Raw genomic sequence first — 22,364 nt, 5'->3', positions numbered from 1 at the left:
CTGACATGCTTGTGCCATGTGAACCTTCTAGGACCCTTAGGACATCCGGGGCTGGCCTCAAGAGTTAGAACAAAACATGGTGAAGTAGTGTTTTGTTATTATGCAACAAAGACTTGGAATATCTTCCCACATGATATTAAACCAACTCTGACCAAAGAAGTCAAAGCTAAAAACTTTCCTATTTTACACTGTCTGTTATACACCGTGATGTCTAAAAGCCTGACTTTTCAGCTGTTAAATATCCTTCATTTTCACGGTGGGAGTGTTTGTTGTGTTCTTTTATCTTTATATTTCACTGGGTTTGAGCTGCACTGGTTGTGTGGCACTCAAATAAAGTTGCATCAATTATCCGCTTTGCAGACCTGTATGCAGGTGTGTTCTCACCCTCACCCGAGGAAGACCATTTGGGGGTGGAAACGCCACGTGCATGTAAAATAAAACAAGAACTTAGGAGAACAGAGTCATGGCACCTAGATGTAATGCAACCTTGCACATATCGTTCTCAACATGCAAATTTTCAGATGGACCTAAGATCCCTGAAGAAGTGCTGTTAGCAGTCTCCAGCTGCGTTCATAGATCTAGGGTTACAACATGGAACCACCAATCTCTCAACACCATGGCAGAAATGGTTTGTGTTCTCCCACGGCGGATTATCGTGTCTGCACTTCACCAGGACAGAGTAGACGAGAAGACTGGTGATACAATAAACAACAAGGAAAAAACAGTTCAGGATATCTTTCTTTGTTTACTTAAAACGTTACAATGGGGCTGCATAGCAGTAATTATCCCTCTTATTTTGAAATTCTGTGATCAAAGTGTTCTGTCTTCTGCTGTTTGTCAAACACAGAAAATTCTGAACCCAGTGATCATTTTAGTACTTCTGACAATCCAATAAAGTGGTCATACTTGCCTGGAGACACATGGACAGAGAGACAGATTACAGCTCCAAACACCATTTTTCTTCTTTGTCAAGCTGTGCTTTTGTTCTGAATCCTATTATTGTTTTCTCAGGCTCGTTACAGGCCCTTTAGTGATAAGATTGATCTATTGGGTTAATCACATTGGTCAGTTATGACGTTAAGCTCTTACTTTTTGGATTTTGTGGGTGTTTTTTTTGTATTTCAAAGAATAACCAGCAGAAATAGTTGAATCAGCGTTGAGCACAACCGTGACAAACATCTGCCCAGTCGTTAATTTACTGGCAATTCAGTCACATTTATCTCATTCAACACTACATTTCGTAATTTAGGCTAATGTGTAAAAAAAAACCCATCAGGATTAAACTTGTTTTGCAGTGGCATCACTGGCAGGCACCAAGTTAGATATTCACCAGTAAGCTAAGGCAGCAGTGGGACTGTTTGGCTTTTCTTTGGTGAAAATGATGTGGAGCATTAAGGCCTGAGCTTCCTGCGTGAGTTTCACTCCATCTACGGCAAACACAGATCGAAATTCCAGGCAAAATTGTGCCTATTTGGTTTTATTCTTTAGAAACATAAAACACAACTCCCTTGTGAGCTTTTAATCTTTATCTAGATCGCAGTTTTGGTGAGTTAGTTGGCCACAGTGGATACTGGTTGTTCTGTGTAACAATGCACCACGTTTGATTTAACCTGCCAAGAGGATGAAATGATGATGAAAGGCTGTACTTTGATAATCAATAATACATCTGAAAGTACACACAGTGCTTCCCTCATGTTTTGGAGTTTCCTGCCAATCCGCTTTTTCATTGTTCTTTCTGTCCTAACGGGTTTGTTATTGGTTACGGTAAGTTGTGATACTTAAATTTGTCATCACCAATATCTCATACGAAACGTGTCTTCCAGCTTCTTATCTTATCTGAAAGCATCTGATGGCAGTGCATTTAAACGCAGTGTAATGCACGGATGGTAACTGAGCTACAGTCTGGACATAATAGCTCGGGGTCATGACGATTCCTGCACAGATGACTGCGGAGATAATTGACTTTGGAGCAAGCCTCAGCTGTGGTTTTGTCAGGCATTAGGAGGGAACTGAGTGTGGTGAAGAGCTGTTGGACGAGGAGTTTGTGACACGTTACAGTGCAGTATGGCTCGCTCACAAAATATTAAAACGCCTGTTTAACTGAACCATTTACGTCTGAAACATCTTGAAAGAATTGCCAAGACTGAAACACTTTGTACAGGATATGTGAATGCGTGTCACAAGAAGTAGAACAAAGCCAATGAAGACAGATTACCACAAAAACAAAAAAATTACATTAAAAGAATAAAATAAAAAATAAAATACTTTGTAAAAATCGTGACTGACGTCCATAAAAAGTTTTGACATAAAGCTATTTAAGACCAAATCCCTTTCAGAAACCTTTTAAATTGAGCTGACAAGACATTTGTGGACAGCAACAATAGTCAAGATGAAAGACGACATCCAGAGTGTTTCAGTAGGGAATCGTCCCTTTACTGTGAGAATATCATCTTAAGTTTATCAGTGTTTCAGAAGCAAATAAACATGTCTTACATATGAAATATGACAAGATTATCTTCCCCTTTACATCAAAGAAAGACAGGATGAACAACGACCTTTTCTGATCAAATTCAGGAGTTGCTTTCACATATGTAGGCCGGGATGGGAAATCTAAACCTGTCATGTATTTCAGTTAAATGATGAAGGCTTGCAGTGTATTACATGGTTTTAAAATCAGCTCTTTTTGATTTATCTCTTTTTTTCCGGGGGGGACAGTGGTGTTATTTTCATTTTTGGATGATGGATATGATGAACATTTGTATATCTTTTTCTGACATTCTCACTGTTCTGCACAGTCACAGTGTTGGAGTCATAAACCTATCATTAGTCATCATTAATCCCCGGGTCTCTCTTTAAACTGGCTGCTCTGCAGTGTACCCTGGAGGTATTAGATTGCCCATAACTACCCTTGGCTTTTAGGCTACGACAGAAATTATGACCTTAATAAAGTCGACTTTGCAATATTTGCATACATAAGCATCTTACAACTGACACAAAAAGACTGTCTGGCTCTGTTTTAGGGCTCCCCTGTGCCGTCGCTTGGCAGGCAGTGGATGTCTTCATGACTTAACGGGCTGTAAGTGACTCAGAAATGCTTTAAGAATAAAGTCCAACTGACCAGTTCAGAAGTACCACTTGTCATTTACCTTCTCTGTGTAAAAATAGTACAAATTACACGTCATGTATGGTGATAATATATTGCTCCAACAGGAGTCTTTGCAGTCATCACTTGTAAAATTCAGCAAAAGCAGCAGGAGTTATCAAACTGTAGATAAATATTTAGGTCACAAATGTACCAGCTAGCTTGTAGAATAACGTAACCAGGTATATTTTTCTTCTTTTCTTTTTGCATTTATAGTAAACTACAGCTGCATCTCTGCTTTTCTTTGATGGCAGATGTCAAAATGCATCACAGGCCATCGTAAAGATGAAGTGATGATGTGCTATTTTCAGGGCTCTGGCTCTGTTTATCCCTTGGCGACTAGACATAAAAACAAACAGCCTGCTCTGTAACTTAATTCTCATGATAAATCCTTCAGCGGGATAAGTGTAGCTGAATGTGGCTGGTGTTTATCCAGTAGTCCTTCTCATCGTAACATTGTTGATGAATGTCACAGTCGCAAAACAAAGAATGCTGGTCTGCATGATCTCCAAGAATTGTTGTTTATGGCCCCCTGTTGGATAACAAGGAAACGGAGACCTTTCTAATATTTGATACTTATTGTATGTGCAAATGTATGCTGATTATATGTTGACATGGACAACAGTGGTAAAGGATTTTTTTTAAATGCTTTCAGTTTCTTTTTATTTTAGACACACAGGCTAAATTAACAGCATGATCTTTGCATGGAGCTGATTTTGTTTTTTCCATCTTCATGCAGACAGAGATAACCATATGGACTCAAAAACCACAGCTGAAGGATAAAGTAGATTTGAAAATCAATTTTAAACGACTGATCTAATAACCTAAAACACCTCCTTGTCTCTTTCTGTTCTTTGCTTTATATGACGTTGTATTTTTTACTTTGTTATATGTATTTTTTTCCTGTGAGTACCTTTATGTGCTGCGTCTTCCGTGCCCAGGATTAGGCACTTTCAAGCTCAGTTGGATTTTAACTGTTTAAATAAAAGAGATGAAATAAATGTGAGTTCAGCTCTGGTGTGCTCATGTGCTTTTTTATGCTTTGTTGTTAAACCAGAAGTAGAAAACTTTGTAAAATGGGATGTGAGCTGTCACTTATGGCGCTTAAAGCTATTCAGAGGCTCATATATGTTTGTTTTATATGGTGGCATGAAATAATGAAAGTGTATGGCATCTATTTGGAGTGGCTTTACTTTATGTTTCATTTGTGCACTTTGTAGGTTTTCTCTGCAGGATTAAGGCCCAATGCAGAAACGATCATCTTTATAAAATCACATCGAATGAGGGAATAAACGTAAATTTGCGCGCAATATAGGTCGTTTAACAGCAACACTTTCACCGCAAGTCCACCGCAGGTTTTTCATCTCTCAGTGAGAATTTGAGGGGTGGGGCCTGTAATGCCCGTTGGCAGTGCTGAGGTTTGGATGCAAATATCACGGCTTTGTAACTACTTGCCTGACTTGGATGCAGTTCGACGCTCCAAAGTGGATTTAAAAAGCGCGACTCGCAGGAGCTTCAGCGCAAACGCGCGTCCCGACTTCTGAAGACGAAATTAAAAAAAAAGTCAGAGTGACTTAAGTCATCGGAATATGTGTTTCTTTATGCATGTAACCTTTTACTGGAGGAATTTACTTTAATCCAATGCACATTGTCTGCCTTGTGCATCCTTTGCACAGCCTGCAAAGAAGTTGCCTCGAAATTGTGACAGATGTGAAAGAAATGAAATCATGTGTCTTTTTAAATGATGACAGAGAAGGCTTGCATGGGGGTATCCTGTAGGAGGAGTTCTTTGTGACCAAACAAGTAACGGATTTTCCCTTATAAAAAAGGAAATTGAGTCCGGACCGCTCAATGAACAGCATTACTCGGGGACCCCGATGTACAGGTGGGTTCATTCTTTCACATTTTACTTTTCGGATTCAGTGATTCAAGGTTTTGGTTGCATTTAGTTTTCAGTAAATATCTTAATTCAGGATTAAACTTTGTCGTAGCAAATCTAGACATTTCTTTATGTAAAAGTTACTTTATTGTACTTTAAAGGATTATTATTTTTATTATGCTGATTATTATTAGGATTTGTATTATTATTATTATATGTATGTTGTGACGATCCTAATTCATTTTATTTTGCAATCAGTAACATTTAACCTTTAAGCCATCATAAGAGAACTTTCTCCTGAAATACAAATTTACCCAATATTTAACCAAATGTGCAATAATACTGAGAATTGATTATAATTTTGGGACATCATATTTTGACTGTGGTTGAACTGAACTTTAGAGTGGGATTGAGTTTACAAACTGTCTTTTTTTCACTCGTTAGAATTGCATTGATATCTGTCTGTACACACCCATGCACACACACGCACACACACACACACACTGCCTCCCCAGGTTCAAAATGACAGACAGGGAGGGATTTATAACAGCAACAGGACAGTGTCGTGACAGCGGAGATGCTGGACTGCAGACAGGTGGGGATCTGCATCTGATTTTCCTTCTCCATGAAGAGCAGCGCCATGCAAACAGCTGTAATCCAGCATGGTGTGCGAGCCTGCGAGACAAAGCTGAACTGTGCTCAGCTGAGCTGTACAAGATCAATCCCCCGTCTGCTGGAGCTGTGCAGGCTTTAGCCCTACATGAAAAAAAAACTTAGAAAAGAGAGGGTCTGGTGGTAGTTTCACTGGAGGAAGAGGCCGATGATGCTTTTCTCTGCTCTGAGTGTCCACTGTGCTGCACCTTTGACCCCTCAGTGCCTCTTTAAGACACAAAGCAGAGGAAATGATTACCAAAATGGTTGAGGCTACTGTGGGTGCTGGTGGTGCAGTCAGGTGTTTCTCCACACTCTGCAGATAGCTGAGCTGGACAGGCTATCGATCGTCTAAAAAGTCTAATTGAAAGGAGTTGAAAGCATGGGTGCGTGCATAAGAATGATGATGACTCTGACTATGTTTCTATTACAGTGCCCTCGGTCAACACCTCATTTCCCTCATCCATTTGTCCTGTTGCGTCATCCCCTTATGTTTATCTCTTTCTGTTTTCACTGTGGGCTAGGCTGGCTAACTCCAGAGTTTAAGGCTTGGATGTACAAATCAGGGATTTTACAAATCTAAATAAACTGAGCATTAATGGTTGCTATGAGTGGGTGAAATCAGCCACAACTTCCTTCGCTCAGTTAGGGTTAGGGTTAGGTTAATTTGGGGAGCAAAATCTGCTCATTTAAAAGCTAGAATTTGCCACTTATTCTACTGTTGGAGTCCAGATGCAACTTAAAAATAATTTTATTTTGATGTCAGTGTGGGGGCCACATGTTGCAGCAGAAGAGGGAAGTGTTGGCTCTGTCATTCCCACGTGAGGAAAAATACATTATGACTAATGAACTCACAGTGAAATCTCTGAAGGTTGTGCCTTCTTTAGCCTTTCTTTGCCTTCTGTGTCTCAGATTTGATGCCACTATTGCTGTGTGATCGTGTGATTGAGGCATTTTGACATTCGTTACACATGTTGATGGTTAAATATGTGCCAAAAAGCCAGTAGGCTCACAAAGTTTATCGACAGGTTGCATTTGTAACTCTGAGCTCAGAGTTGTGGCACCTTCTCAAGTTCAATAAATTCCCAGTGTGGGAGCTCCCTTTCAGTGCTTGAATAATTGATAGATCAAACTTAAGACTTACAAAGGAGGCAATTTAATCTCCTGACTATTTGATGAGCGGGGCTTAGTTTCATTGGGCTCAGCTGAATGTGGCTGATGGTGAGGAAAGGCACTCAGTTAAATGGATGAGGGAGCAGAGACAGAGAACTTTCAAAACATGGCACAGGTGCCACAGTAGCGCCACAGTCACCTGGCGAGACGTTCGAGCTGTGGGATGTTAAAAACACAGATGGGCTCAGCCTACAACAATCAGCTTTCTGAGGAAGCTAACAGCCAGATCCTGTCTCTTATCTCCATGCTGTGTGTGAGCAGATATGGATGGGCTGAGGTGGGCTTTTGGCAGGTTAGCAGAGTTGTGGGAGTGCTGTGTTATGAAAGAGTCTCTGGCACATGTCTTGAGTTACTCAGTGCTGGAAGGGTTGTGTTCTGAGTGATCCAGAGACTTAGCATGTCCCATTCTCCAGTCATCACTCTCCAACCAACAGGTGCCGCAGACGACTGGCTGCGCCACTCTTCTGGCTCTTTCCTGTAAATACGACTTCAGCCGAGAGGTGTCAGTGACATTGCGAGTCATTAAGTATTAAGCAGTAAATAAAGTGGAGGGGAAGAGAGACTGAAGTGTTTCCCGATTAGGAGGGGATACAAGTACCCCTGTCGTCTGTTAGGTGTAAATCAGTGTGCTTTGGAGTTGTATTGATCAGGAAAGGAGCGTTTAGGATGAAGAAATTGTGTTGCTCTGTCCATGTGCATGTGTGTGTGTGTGTGCATGTGTGTGTGTGTTTGTCCTATTTCCTTGACTCATTCAACACTAGCAGGCTTAGACGGATGCCCCCATTCACCGGCGGCTCAACTTAACTCCATTTATCTCAAGATATTAAGTAATGTGATATTAATGTTTCATAATAAGAAGATATTTTTGTACTGAATGACTCTTTTCCTCCAGTTCGTCACTGAAATCAAGCTGGATTTGTTTATACCTGTTTGTATCAGTTAGAAATAAAATAAAACCTAATCATGTTTTTCAAAATTTAAAGATTGCATGTTATTTCTGGCATCAAGCAGGACTCCTGTTCTGGATCCTGAAAATATTTTGGGTCAGCCCAGCTAAAAGGAATATGGTGAAATCTGACATGATTTGGTCGCCTTTGATTTATACTTTAACAAAGAATGTAATGTCACCTCCGGGAATGTTTAGACGCACCAAATGGCATTGTCCTTTGTGTGATTCAGAGGCACAACCAACTCAACAGCCAAATATGGTCCTATTTTTCTTTATTGAGCTGCGAGGGAGGGCCTCCCATTGCTCCGATGCTAACATGTTCTGTGTGTCCTCTTCACACCAGAGCTGTAAATACAGGCAGCGTATGACACTATCTAAAAAAGATCTCCGCACCAAATACGACAAAGGCCTTCAGTCTCAGTGTGCGTTGCATTTCTCAGAGAGTTGACTTTACTGCATTTTCAAAGGACAACAGGCTCAACACATCATACAAGTTAATACAGCTTGAAATGCCGAGACCCCGAAGTGTTTGTGGTTTTTAGACTGATCGTTGGTTCTTCAGATTTCTGATGTTAAGAAGCAAAAGGATAATTTTTTGAACGAATGCAGTTAAAGGATGCAGCAGTGTGATATTATTCTATTACTATTGGAATAACATATTAAGTAATAGGTATAATAATAAGTAATAGTTCAACATTTTGGTAAACAGGTGAGTTTCTTTCTTGCTGAGAGTCATGTGAGAAAATTGATACCGCTCTCAAATCTGTACAATAAATATGAAGCTACAGCTAGTAGCTTGTTAGCTTAGCTTAGCACAAATACTGGAAACAGAAGGAAACAGCTAGCCTGGCTCTGTCCAAGGGTGCATTTGCTTACCAGTATCTCTAAAGCTACCTCTGTAATAAACCAGAAAAGTTGTGGTTTTACTATTTCTTGGCGAGATGTAGTGACTTCTGGAGCCTTCCTGTAACCATTAGGATGCTGAGCACAGAACTCAGCAAGTCACACCTCTGTTTCCAGCCTTTATGCTAAGCTAAGCTAGCAGGCTGTTGGCAGTAGCTTTATGTATCTCAGGCATGACAGAGACGTTGCTTTTAACTCTGATATTGAAAGCAAATAAGCAAATTACTCAAACTTGTTGATACAGTACTTCAATTTTACTTTATCTCTTTCTGTTCCCCTAAAAATTTTCCCCATCTTTTTGTCTTCTCTGCCTCCTTTCTGTTAGGTTGCTGTGTTGTCACACATAGTCAAGAACCTGCATCCACCTTTTTTCAATCTGCAAGCCCATATTTTAGTGCCTCCTCAGAGCATCTTTAATGAGACCCATGCTTGTGAACGCAGGCACTCACTGACAGCAAACCCTCCTCAAACAGCGGGTTCCCTGCTTCCCTGCCAGCCCACCCCAAGCTTCATGGGTTGAACCACCAGAAGTTCGGCAATCTCCTCTCCATTCTCTCCTCCTCTTCATCCTCCACACAACCCCTCAGTCCCCCTCCATCCTACAGCCCCGCTCTGTCTACTTCCTTTGCCAGTACTACCACCAGCGTGATGGCTTGTTGTGCCTCGGGCTTGTTTGGACTTGCAACCGCAGCATCACTCTCCACTACACAGACTTGCGGACGCTGCAGCCACTAGAGAGAAAGAGACAGAGAGACAGAGGGGGGAAAGGGAGACACAGGCAGAGAAAGAGAGCCGTGCCACAGGAGAGAGGAGGGATCATCCGTCCCAGCGGCAGAGGGATTCACCTGTCCCACAGAGGAAGGGCCCCCCCCACCTGATCCGTCTGGTCGCAGGGGGGGACCCTGCGTGGCCGGGAAGGCAACAGGGACTATGCAGCTGGGACTGGTGGCGCTGGCAATGATCTTCCTCAGCTCCATGGGTCACAGCGATGCTCTCAAGCTGTCCAAGGCGAGAAGGCAGAGACGGGGTGAGTTTCTCAGCTTGTTTTTATCTCTTCTCTTTTTTTTTTCACCCACTTCAACACTGCTGCCTTTCGTTTCTGTGGTCTGAGTCACAGTGGTGGACGTCTTATAAACATTTAACAAGCAAAATAAAGATAACATTTTGTTTATTTTCTCATCATTCTTATTTGTTTTTTCGAGGCGGGTTATGTTAGGTTCAGTGTTTCCCCTGACTGGCTCTTCTTTCTTCCTCCTTTAGAGATTATGCCTCTCTCAGTTTATGTAAAACCTTTATGGGTATTAGGGCTGTTTATAAAAGGGGTTTTGATGGATTCACCCCCAAAGCCATCACTCTTTTTGTGTCTGGCTCTGTGGGTACATAATGGAATGAGTACCTGACAGTTCTAAGCTCTCAATTGGACCGTGCTGCCGGTGTTGTTGTAAGCATTTTTCTGACCTCACGCAACCACAAAGATGGTCTCAGGCCGACATGCAGTATATCTCTGGCCTCAGAGCCTCAGCGCTGGTGTTACTGTCAGCTTTGGAATAATTCTTCCTTTACACACAAGGAGCTTTCAGCCAATGCCAGCCTCAGCCCGAGCCTCTGTGAACCAAAATTCATATAATACCACGACTGGCCACAGTAACAGATGTGGTGTTATTGAAATCACATAAACTGGAGGAGAAGAACTGTTTGTGACTGATGTTCATGGCATAAAAGATAGAGTATTTTTACTGTATATACACTCACATGTACATGCACAATGACCTTAAATGCAGTCGCAGTTGTTCATGTGCCTTTGTAATGAGGACAAAAGGATTTAGGTCACTCACCATATACATGAGCTCCCTCGGCAGCATCGCAGTCAGTTGAGGCATTCGCCCTCCAGATATGGAAGAGGTCTGCAGTTTACACCTCTGATTTACAGCTTTTCCATCTTTCATGTCATCACATTCAGTGTTTTCTTAAACCATGCTTCCTGGAATGCACATAGCTAACGACAGAGGGACTTGGTGTCTTAGCTGTCGGCGTCCCTCTGTGACCAAATTCAGTGTCACGCAGGGATCGAAATGAAACCATCAGAGAGGAGAGAAGCTCGCATCATGCTTCCGACAGCACAGACTCTCTCTTTTTCAGTGCAGCACGCGTCATAAACAGTTTAAAACACCACAGTCTCACATCCTCCAGTCTGTTATGGTTACTCCCCGGGGCCATTATTACTTTTTTTCATTGTTAGTGATTGTGGGCAATAAGACCTGGCTGTAATTGCTGCATTTGAGGATACCGTGACTCACACATGGAGTAATTTGTCCGTGGGAGAACCCTTTTAACGCTTTTACCAGTCCAACTTATCTCCGCGAGGTGGGACGGCTGATGGATTGCTGTGTGAGAGTATGTATATTTAGAGCTGATGCGGTACAGGACTGTAAATCAGCGCCGACGACTGTGTAGAAAAAGGATGTGCACTTTGACACACTCTTCCTAGAAATGATTTAGAGTACTCTTTGTGTGCCTTTTCCTTTTTGGGAGATGAGGGGGCTGGATTAAGGTCTGATTCTGGGATTACAAGAAAGTGAAGAATAGCCTAAGTGCATTTAGTGCGTTTGGTACCACTATAGAAACCAGTGCTGTATTAGATTCTCAGCCATGTCCGTCGCTATTGCAGTTCTCTGATGCCCAGATCATGTCTGACTGACCCCAGTGGAGGCCCTGCGTGATGAAGCTTGACTGATTTTGACTGGCTCTTGGTTGGCTGTCAGCCCCAATTATCTGCGTTTCTCCAAATGAAAATCTGTTAAGTATCTCCGGCGAGCAGTTTGAAGTAAACAGTGAGCAAGTGTTCAAACAAAGATGTTTGGCCCGACCCCCAGTTAGATTAAGCTGCAAGCATTAACCCCTCCTTGTTGAAGTGATAAAGCGCTGGCAGGTTTATGGCTGGATCTGCGGCGGTGCCAGCAAAATATTAAAGCTCCCTGATGTTGTATGCAGAATGTTGACCAATGCCCTTTTTATTCCCTCTAAAATTAATATTTGGCTGGAAACAATTAATCTTCTTACGTGATGCTACACCATGCTGTTATGTTGCCTACCTCAACCTGACTGCTCCTTTCTCTCTGTTTATGTTTCCACAGTTAGCACTGAGGGGCCACCATCTTGCCCCAAAGGCTGTGACCGATGCTCTGAGTATAACGGCTGCATCAAATGTAAGCCCAAGCTCTTCATCTTCCTGGAGCGCAATGACATCCGTCAGATAGGCGTGTGTCTCGCCTCCTGCCCCATGGGATACTTTGGCATGAGGAACCCAGAAGGCAACAACAGATGCACCCGTGAGTTTAAGACTCAGCGGGCACGTTAGATTTGTAGATACACATCTGGAATCTTCCAAATACACGCAGGCTCGAGCTAACTCGCTGGCAAACATCACACAGCTGATGTCAAATCAAGCCTGCAGAAGTGTAAACGATCTGTTTATCTTTGGCTCATCATCTCCTGTTTATGTACAATATGGGGGTATTTGGAGGAGCAAAGGGATATCCTCCTAGTTCCTTTGTCTTGTTTATCTGTATATTTCCACTTTGCTACACCAGGTTGTGCGCTGAACAAAGACCAGACGTAAAATGGAGATCCTACCTGAATCCGTATTGCCCGTTTGCCACACCCTTTATCCTCCTGTCATTTCATGCTGCTTTTATAATCTGTGCGACGATTTTCCACGTTTGCGAGTGAATAAAATGCACCCCCTTATTATTGAATGCACACTAGCAAGACACAAGCGTTCAGTAATAAGTAAACAGAAGCGACCACACTTGATGAAATCCTCCTGTTGTTGCTCCTCATGTCTGTGGGAAAAGGACACACAAAATTAGTAGAGTATTTGCTGAACCGGAGGAAAGTCAGTAGAAATTTTAATTGAACTGGTCTTCATTACAGTTATTGGCAGCTTTGGCTCATTTGGAAGCTGGGTGAAAGGGTGACCACACTCATGGGACTTACCAAGCTCGCTTGGTTTGTTCTGGTGGCACCGGTCCAGCCCTTTTAGCCGAGGAGTGCCAGCACCTCTGCCTGTTGTCTGTTTCCCCTTACGTGTGGGCAGAAAACAGGATTGGAGCAAAATCCCAACAAAAACATTTCTAATGCATTGTTGTTTGTCTGTTTTTGTGAGAGCATGTCTGTGTTTTTTATTTGGCCCTCATGTGCCGGGTTCATGCCAGGCCACAATCCATGTTTGTTATACTTTCACTTTTACACATTTTTTCTACTCTGATACACCCTTACTAACTGCACCATGCAGTCTGTATATATATAATCCCTGAAGTAACTACCTAAAAGGTTTATTTGAATGAGAGGGGGGTCTTTGCGCAGTAAAACATGCATTACCACTATAATGAACTTAAATTATTACGTCAAGTTTGATGACATTCACTGATACTTCATGTTAGTTATAGGCATACAGTAGATGCTTTGGGGGGGGGGGGGGGGGGGGGGGGGCAGCTACATTGCCCACAGCTTGTGTTGATTTTCTGCTTAGAAAAATGTAGACTATTCTACTCTTTGTTTTTCTTGACTTCCCATTCCCACATCATCTAATATCTGTCAGATGTGCTACATAATGTTTTCTCTCACGTTTACATAACCCCATCAGATAAAGCTCTGGTCATGGTGATGCAATCTTTTCAGATTTTGATTTTCAGATTTAGAGTTCAAAAACCAGGAGCTGTAATTTTGTGCTCCAGCTGTCACACTGTAATGTAACGTATTGGATTTAGATAGGTAGACAGCATAATCTGTGTCTAATTCTGAATTAACATTGCAGATTACATTGGGACATTTACCTTATTTTCCTTTCAAGACTGGTTGCATCACTGCAAATGACACAACTGATGACACAAAACATTTTTTACGCCTTTCATCAAAATATTGGACCGTTTTCAACAGAGCGAAGCCCCATGTGTTGCAGCATTCATTCACCATCCTGGTTTGTTGCATAGAGGGCTGAATTTCCTCCGCAAATTCTTTTCGGAGGCCCTCAGTGGCTAACCTGGGTTATTATCCAATCATCTGACTTTATACATGTCATCCCAGAATGTCTTGTTAGCAACATTTGTCTTACATTATAGGGCTACAAACGTCAGTACTGTCAAATTTAGCTGTCAGAGGCTTAAAAATAGTAATTGGGAGCAGGAGGCAAGAACATTAAGATCCCAGTGAGGATTCAGTGTTAGACCATTTCTGACCTTGGCATGGGACCAGCTGCAGTGTAGACGTTCTTAAGTTTAGCATGAATACGGCGAATCTAGATCTGAATACATTTCCTGTACTGAAATATTGACAGGACAGAATTTATATATTCTCCGCTGTTATTTGATGAGATTAAGGAAGTGCCTTTCGAGATGAAACCCAAGTGTGTTGGAGTTGTTTAAGATGTTTTTTAACATTCTCCTATGTTTGTAATTATCCAAAATTCAAGAAGTTGTTTGTTTGACTGGAAAGTTAAAGATTTTAATGAGTCTGAGGTGTGGAGAAACCCACTCTTGAGAAACCCACTGAAGGAATACAGTCCTGGCTGTACTCACTGACACCCGCTTTCCAAAAAAACAAGGCCTGTGGTGCATGTGTTTTTAAGAGAAGAGTGTTGCTCCCCCTAAATAGACCCCGTGTTGTTTAATCACTAATAAATCTCTCAGAGGAAATAAAATTCCTCTTGTCCTCTCTCTCTGGAGAACCATTAGCTCTTTTCAGCCAAATGCAACGAGTAAAAATGAACACTCACACAATCACCAGACTCACTGTGACTTGATTTGATCCTCTCATTTGATCCTCTCTTTTTGTCTCCCCTGTGTCTTTCAGAATGTAAAATAGACAATTGTGAAGCGTGTTTCAATCGCAATTTTTGCACAAAATGTAAGGAGGGCTTGTATTCACACAGTGGGCGATGTTATGTCAGCTGCCCTCCAGACCAGCGCACCGTCAATGAGACCATGGAGTGTGTCGGTGAGTGACCTTTAACCTAAGCAATCTTCAGCCGCAGCATCTCTTAAAGCTCTTGTAATGTACCAGACAGTATTATTAAAGTGTTGTCCGCTTACTGAAGCTGCTCCAAGGTGTGAGCCACATGTTGACCTTTATTATCACTTAATTTGAGCAGCCAATTATGCTCAATTGCCTGGTCTGGAAAAGGGGAAATGAACTCTTGAGAAAAATCACAAGATCTCTCAATCTTACCTTCCTGTTCTTTTCATTTTCTTCTTTTTTGCTGTTGAGAATAATTCTGTCGTAAGTTAGAAACGGCGAAGCCCTTCTCGGCTCCAGTGTTGGAAAGAGCTGGAGCCTCAAGCTGACTTTTTGGCGTCAGTTGTTGTTGTTCTAACTTGACCCTGCTGGTCCACTGAGACTAGACTAACGTGACCCTAAAAACTTGCCTCTGCCGTGAGTGCAGCATACTTAATAGCCACAAGCTTTGGCACATTTTCAGGTTCATAGAAACCTTCTCCATCTGTCCGTCTCTAGTCAAAAAACAAAATAGATGAAATTGCTTTCAGATTTGGAAATTACTTAACTCATTATTCTGAGCTAAAACTGCTGGGTTGTAAAAAACAGACAGGAAGGCTGTAAAGCAAATGTGAGATGTTCGAGCTGTGGATCATTATTCACTCACTACCTCGGTCTCTGTCGTATTTTTTTCACCCAGGTCAGCGTACTGCGGAGTGCGAACTGGGCGAGTGGAGTCAGTGGGGTTCCTGCATGAAGAAGAACAAAACATGTGGATTTAAGAAAGGCTCCCAGTCCCGGGTTCGCGTGCCCCTTCTGCAGGTCCACAGCCCAGACACCTCCCCGGCCTTTGTACCCTCACAGACCTGCGCTCCACAGACAGAGAGAAGGAAGTGCATCGTGGCCAAGATGCCCTGTGTTAGAGGTAAACATGAATACACTGGAAATGCATACACTGAGGAGGCTCACGTAGAGCCTTCTCATAAAAAGTACAGTTAACAACAGTTATAAGGAGATGACAGTACTGGGATTACAGATGAACATGCAAAAAAGTCCATGTGCTTCATGAAATGCCTCCACCAGTTAATACGATGACTGATGGGACCGTTACTCAACATCCGAAGGCCTGTATTCCCGCCAGTGTGTCTGTGACCCACAGCGCGTTGATTGGGTTTGGTTTGGCTGAGCTCGCAGAAGGATACAGAATCTCTTGACTTCTCAGCATGTAAACAATAAACTCCGTCCACGAGCCAAGCAGATGAAGGGCGGGCATTACGCACTGCAAAGCTGGACGAGGATCAGAGCTAGAAGGGGCTATTTGTTCTGAAGACCATTGAAGCGTGAGGTTTACACGTCCGTGACATGTTTGCTTGGGCTCTTATCATCCACACAGCAGCTCTCCAGCAGGTTAACAGTCATTCTCACCAGTCAATGACCATTATCAACTTTCGTAACAGCTTATCAGTTGTTTTTGGCCTCACTTGCAGCTAAAGGCTTAGAAATGACGAGTCTTGCCCATTGGTCTAGGGTTTATTGGATGAAAAGCGCAGCAAAAACACCACCGGTTATCTGCTTTCAAACATTTTGTTCCTAGTAGGGAGGCAAAGAAATCAAATATTTAGTGGTGGTGCTGGAATAATAAACCTCATGAAGCACAGATATACGACAGAGCTATTGTTAAACAGGTAATTTGAGCTATAGCATTTGTTCTCTTAAACTGCAAAGAAATTATTGCTAATGAAGAGTGTTTACCAAATTTCTTGCTCTCTAAATGTCACCATATACTGCTCCATTTTGCATAATGTGCCCATTTGAACCAAAGATGGAAACTTATACTTATTTACAAGGACTTCGAGAACTGTAAACGAGCAGTATTTAAAGCCTTTATTGGACAGTGGCACGCTTCGGGGATTTCAGGGAGCGGCAACATTGCGTAACAATATTTGCACGGTGCTGGCATCTGTACAGATGTTGCGACATGTAACAGATGATATGCTGGATATATGTGAATAAACATGGAGGAGGCTTACGTATTCAAGCACCATCCTCTACTCTGGAACCGTTCCTGTAGGGCTACGAGTCCAAAGACCAGAACACAATCCGACGTTGTCCCATGTAGATCTGTGGTCGTGTCTAGAGGGAAGGAGGCCGGCGTGGCTTGTAATTGCTCAGTGAGGAGTGGGCGCATCGTTCGACAGGCTGTGACGGCGTAATTTGAGAAATGAGAAGCGAATTTACTCTGTCTGACGCCTGCGTCCTGGAAAGAATTCCAGCCTTGGGTTTCCGACAAATAATTAACAGTGAAATATTATAAACTGCCCTGCACAAACTGCAACGTAGACCGCCAAATTTCTAAACTTGGATCAAAGGTGGGTCGGATCAGAAAGGTACGGATGACATGTGAGGTATCAGCTGACGAGTGTTGAGTCATAGAAGCTTTGTGGATTGTGAAATGGTCGACTGTTGATGTTATGGGGATTTTTAGTCCACTTTTTCCTCCATTTTCTTCTGTATGAAAATAAGACACATACTGCACAGCCGCCAAAATGCACAGGAATGAATTTTCCTCTGTGAGGTAATTCATGGGTGATGGAAGCATGACTCTGGTGAAGCAGTTCATGCGGGTAAACTCGCTCTGTGCAAAAAGGGCGCAGCTGTCGATTCATCTGTGGGAGTTGGCTGGCAGACTGGCTATATAAAACACAGGGGGCAGACCTTGTATAACATTAGTGATTTAGTGGTCTGCAGATCTCACGCTTTGTGTTGATTTGGCTGCAAATTTTTTCCCTTTTCCTGAAGCTCCACTAAAGAGTCTCACGCGAAAACAGAATTTTCTGGATGTGTTATTGCATTTGTCAGGCAAAATTGTTTAGCTTGGATGGAGAGGAGGTACAATCAGGGCTGTCATAAACTGATGGAGTCCCCCTCTCTTGGCTCCATTAGTGATTTGTTAGAGAAGTAATTAAGTCCTTACACAGTAAGCACATCAGCTCAGTTGCTGCAGAGTGTGCGTGAGGACCCTTCACTTCACTCAGGCTTCGCTCTCGCTCATTGTGCCTCATTGTAATAAATTGAAACTATTACTGCTCATTATTAAGTGCTTGTTTGAATGGCGGTCATAAAAGCTCCGAAATATGTTTATTGATTCAAGGCAACACATAAATAATGAACACGCTGGACACAAAATCATCTTATATGATTTGAGCCAACTCACCAAATGATGTCAGCCGTAATGTTTTCATGATTTTGGCACTAATGGCTCTTGAAAAAATGAGTTAGTCCTTTTTGTGTACTACTGTGTGGGACTGAGCCTCTTAGTTTTCAGTTGGGGATAAAGCTATTGTGACTCTGCATGGGTCTGTGCTGGATAAATATTTTTGTGTTAAATCTGTTCACATTCAGCTACATCGAATCTACTTTGTCACCGTATAATGATTTTCACTGGCTGGTGTGTAAACATGTTTTAGGTGAAATTTGAGAAATATTCTACCTTTGGACTTTTTTTTTTTTTTTTTTTTTTACTTTGCACTTAAACCAAAGAATCAAAACTGTTTGTATGACAAGTTTAAAAATTCTGTTAGGGAAATAAACACAGACCTACAGCTATTACTGCACTGCAGCAGACAAACATGGTGGCGCCATAAGCCCTGCTCTTGTCAACTGTGCAGCGAACACTGTCCAGCCCTTGGCATGTGTTCAGTCAGTTTCCAGGATGTGCAGAGACTCTCAACGCACAAGTTCATAACAAACATCCTCCACCGTAACTGCACTCCTTTGGATATACAAAACTGAATACTTTTGAGTGCTGCCTAAACTGCAGCTGTCTGACACTAGACACAGTGTCCATTTCCACTTTGCGACAGCTCTTCCCATCTTTGTGGGCCATTATTTTGCCCTTGACAGTGTTTAACTCATTTTGCCAGAGGTGATTTTAAAAGTGATTTATGTGACAGAAAATTGTGTCACTTGACTGTCCCGAGTGCTCTTACAGTCTATGCGTGTGCTGCATTTTTATATCAGCCGCAGAGCTAATCTCTTTCCTCTCCTCAATGGCTGGACATTAACCACGCTGTGATGGATGTTTGTATTTAGAGAGCAATTATGCTCTTAAATGTGTGACAGGTGTGAATCGTAATGCAAGAGTGCCAGCAGAGGGGAGATAGGGGGAGTATGTCTGTGTTTGGTGGGACGAGGAAGTGAGTGGCTGCTGAAATAGAAATTAAGAGTCTACGGTCCTGCTAGCAGCTCTGTGAGGCCGTACTTAGCGGTGCTTTGAGCTAAATGCTAATCAGGATGCTAACATGCTCATTGTGACTATGCTTAAATGCTGATGTTTAGCAGTTATGCTGCTGAACATGTTCACCATATTCATTTGGTGTGTCAGAATACTAAATGTTTACAATTAGCACTAAGCATAAAGTACAGAGATCATTAGTGTTTTGAGTATTTGGTTATAAACCAAAGTAAGTGGCACTACAGCAAAGGTTGAGGGATATAACTCATCCTCAGGGGGACGCGAATATATGGACCAATTTTCATGGTGATTCAATAGATATCAAATCGCAAAAGTGAACCTCATGGTGTCACTGCAAGAAGAATCCGAGGATCACCAGACTGATTCAGATTCAGCCTCTGGAGACCACGAACGTCTGTGCAGAAACAGCTGTTGGCATGTCTCAGTCCAGACCAAAGCGGCAGGCTGACTGACTAACGTGCCTGAAAACAATTGGCTAACAAATGTCTACATGTATTATTTTATCCTATTTGGTTTGATTATTATTTGTCAACCACTTGTGGTGCACTGGTTACTGCTGTATATATCCTGCCAGGATGCCTAAACATATCAATATAATTCTGGACGGGATGTGGATGGTTTACACTTGTTTTGCCTGCATTAAAAACCGCACGACCACAACCACAAGTCCTGATCCAACACACATCCCTTATCATCCCCTGTCATCCCTCAGGAATCCGTCTTTTTCATTTTGTTCAGCCAAGCGGAGGAACTTCTACATACAGCATCCAGTGAAGACGGATATCTCACAAGAGCTTATTTGATAAATGGTCTCAACTGTTAATGATATTTTCTATGCGTTCTCATTTCAGAGAGGAAGAGTAAGGGAGACCGGCAAGATGATACAAACAGGAGAGAGAGGGAGAATGCAGGCGGGCGAGGAGGAGGAGGAGGAGGAGGAGGAGGAGGAGGAGGGGGAGGGGGAGGTGGAGGAGGTGGTGGAGGAGGAGGAGGAGGAGGAGGAGGAGGGAAGAGGAGAAAAGGCCAGAGCAGGACCACCACTGTTCCCAGCATCACAACCAGCTCTGTCTCCTAAAGTCCATCGCCTGCTGGATGAGGCTGAGAGGAAACCAGAGACAATGCCTCACCCAGCAGCACCACCCATAGACAAAGATCAAAGTGATGAAGGAAGGGATTAATGCTGCTATGCATTGTAGACGATGCAAAGAGAACTGGAGGATTGCTGCAACTCAAAAGGCTTCTCTGAGCTTTTCCAATAGACGAACATATCTGGAAGACACTGGTGTCTCGGTGATCCTTAATGAAAGCCTTGCTGATTTTCATTCCACTGTGAGCGATCACTGTTGGACTGCGAAGCCACGCTGAAGACGGCGGTTCGACACGATTCGTGCCGCGAGCCGACCTATGTCACTTCTTGAACTAAGAACAGATCCCTGTGTTTCGACGGCAGCCTTCGAGCTGGAAGTCTGATAATGAATGAAGGGTCTCTTCAGTCTCCTCTGGTCTATGATGTATTTTGTTCCAGTCCAATTCTAATCACAATCTGTTCTTCATTTGTTTTCATGTTTGTGAGAGGTGGCAGATGGATTTTCTCAACAGCCGCTGTACGTGATGTAAAGACAATGAATAGTATTAAGTCTTTGTACCTTTATTTCCTGTTGTGAGATGAAACAAAATGAAAGGCACTGGAAATCATTTGTGGTTGCTGAGGACAGAAAGTCTTTGATATATTATTTTAAGGAGGGGAATCTATTACAAAGCAAGCCTAAGAGAAGAGATAGAGGAGGATTACTGGGAGCTCAGCTCATATCCTTCTCCGATGACTTGACACAAAAACTTTTGCCATTTGATAGCTTAGTTGTTTGTTTTGAATTAAATGTTGGTGTTCGTATCAGAAAATAACTCCGCACAGAAAACGAGGAATAAAAACACGAGTATTTGCATGTGTACAAGGTTGCATGTGTGTGCCTTTGTGCATGCTAAAGTGTGTGTGCGCGTGTGTGTGTGTGTGTGCGTGCGTTTGCCTCGACCTAAAGTCTGGGTGTTTGTGTACTTTGTGTGCATCTCTGCACGGAATCAAGTTGTTTGTCGACGGAACTTAGATGTTTGTACATGTGTGTTTACGTTTGCACATATGTGTTAATATTGGTCTCATAGATTGAAGGAATAGGGTCTGGAAAACTAGAGGAAGGAAATGTAAATGCACAGTGATATATCGAATATGCAGTAACTACAAGCCACTGATTATTATATAAGCCATCAAATCATCAGCTGCTCAGTAATCAAGTCTGTTTGCAACAGGGTCTGAAGATTTTGCACAACTATAATGTTTCCTACTGCTCAAGTTTCAGAACAAACATAGCATTTTACACATTTGTACTCCAAAAGCTGGCTTCATGACATTGCAGATACGGAGAATGTTTTCCATGGGTCTGTTTGCTTTACACAAGATATTAGTTTCAGGAGAAGTTACACGCTACATTATTCATTCATACTATGGATTGTGATGCTGAATATGTCACACTGTGTTTATCATCAAACATAAGAAGTATTAGTATCATCATGTATAGCCTATTCTGTGAAAGCCTAAATAAAGTTCAGATGAAGCTGATGAAACTTCAGTCATACACTGACTTGACAATTGATCCAATGTTTATTTATCCAGAATTATCTCATGGTATTCGCAGTTTATACAAGTGCCACACTGTATGTCTCCATGTATGACACATTTTACACATGAGGACAAATTCTCATGTATAATTTGGGCTTTATTTTCATATTTATGGCCATTATTTCAAGCCGTTATCATAACATTGCACTAACTTAATAGCTCAGATCTGGAAAATCAGGAAAGAAAAACAAAGAGTTACACAATCATGCAGTTTTTAAACAAACCTCGAGGTTAGCCAGACTGTTAGTTAGCTAGTTAGCTAGCTTATTGTGGAATCCACCACATAGCATGTAAAACAATACAAGGATGAGAGCAGACGCAGCATCAACAAACAGCATGATTTAGAACACATAAATACCTTGAAAATTGAAATAAAGTGGGAGAAAAAGAACAATAAAAGTAAAGCTTGGAGAAGGAGGGATTGTCTCTAACATTTTAGGGGCACTCACTTGTGGTTTTACCTCCAAGTAAAGCGGTTTCGATAGTCTGGATGAACTTGTTTTCGGCCTTGTTTTCCGATTGTCTGACCGCTCGTGTTTTTGCCAGATTTCATCGCAGCAGTGCCGCCATGTTCTCAGATGACAGCAATTACTTCACCAACAGTGCAATTACATAACCAATAGAATAATGGCCAAAACTATGATATAAGACCCAAGTTGCAATGAACAGGAATTATCCTTTATGGGCTTTTTTTTTTAATCATCAATCTGTTATCGATGAAGCAGTAACAGTAAACATTTGCTTGAATAA

General features: G+C 42.2%; 1 protein-coding gene across 1 annotated transcript; it reads left to right on the top strand.

Moving 5' to 3' along the window:
- The first annotated feature begins 4,693 nt into the window (after positions 1–4,693).
- rspo1 (R-spondin 1) lies at positions 4,694–21,538 on the top strand. Its single transcript, XM_076736267.1, has 6 exons — positions 4,694–5,027; positions 9,023–9,724; positions 11,832–12,026; positions 14,548–14,691; positions 15,389–15,613; positions 19,795–21,538. Exons 2-6 carry the CDS (start codon positions 9,628–9,630, stop codon positions 20,016–20,018), a joined length of 885 nt encoding a protein of 294 aa, XP_076592382.1. The 5' UTR covers positions 4,694–5,027; positions 9,023–9,627; the 3' UTR covers positions 20,019–21,538.
- Positions 21,539–22,364: the final 826 nt, after the last annotated feature.

This window comes from Chaetodon auriga, chromosome 8 (genome assembly GCF_051107435.1).
Source record: "Chaetodon auriga isolate fChaAug3 chromosome 8, fChaAug3.hap1, whole genome shotgun sequence".
Lineage (NCBI taxonomy): Eukaryota > Metazoa > Chordata > Actinopteri > Chaetodontiformes > Chaetodontidae > Chaetodon > Chaetodon auriga.
This window is presented reverse-complemented; position numbering and strand designations above follow the sequence as displayed.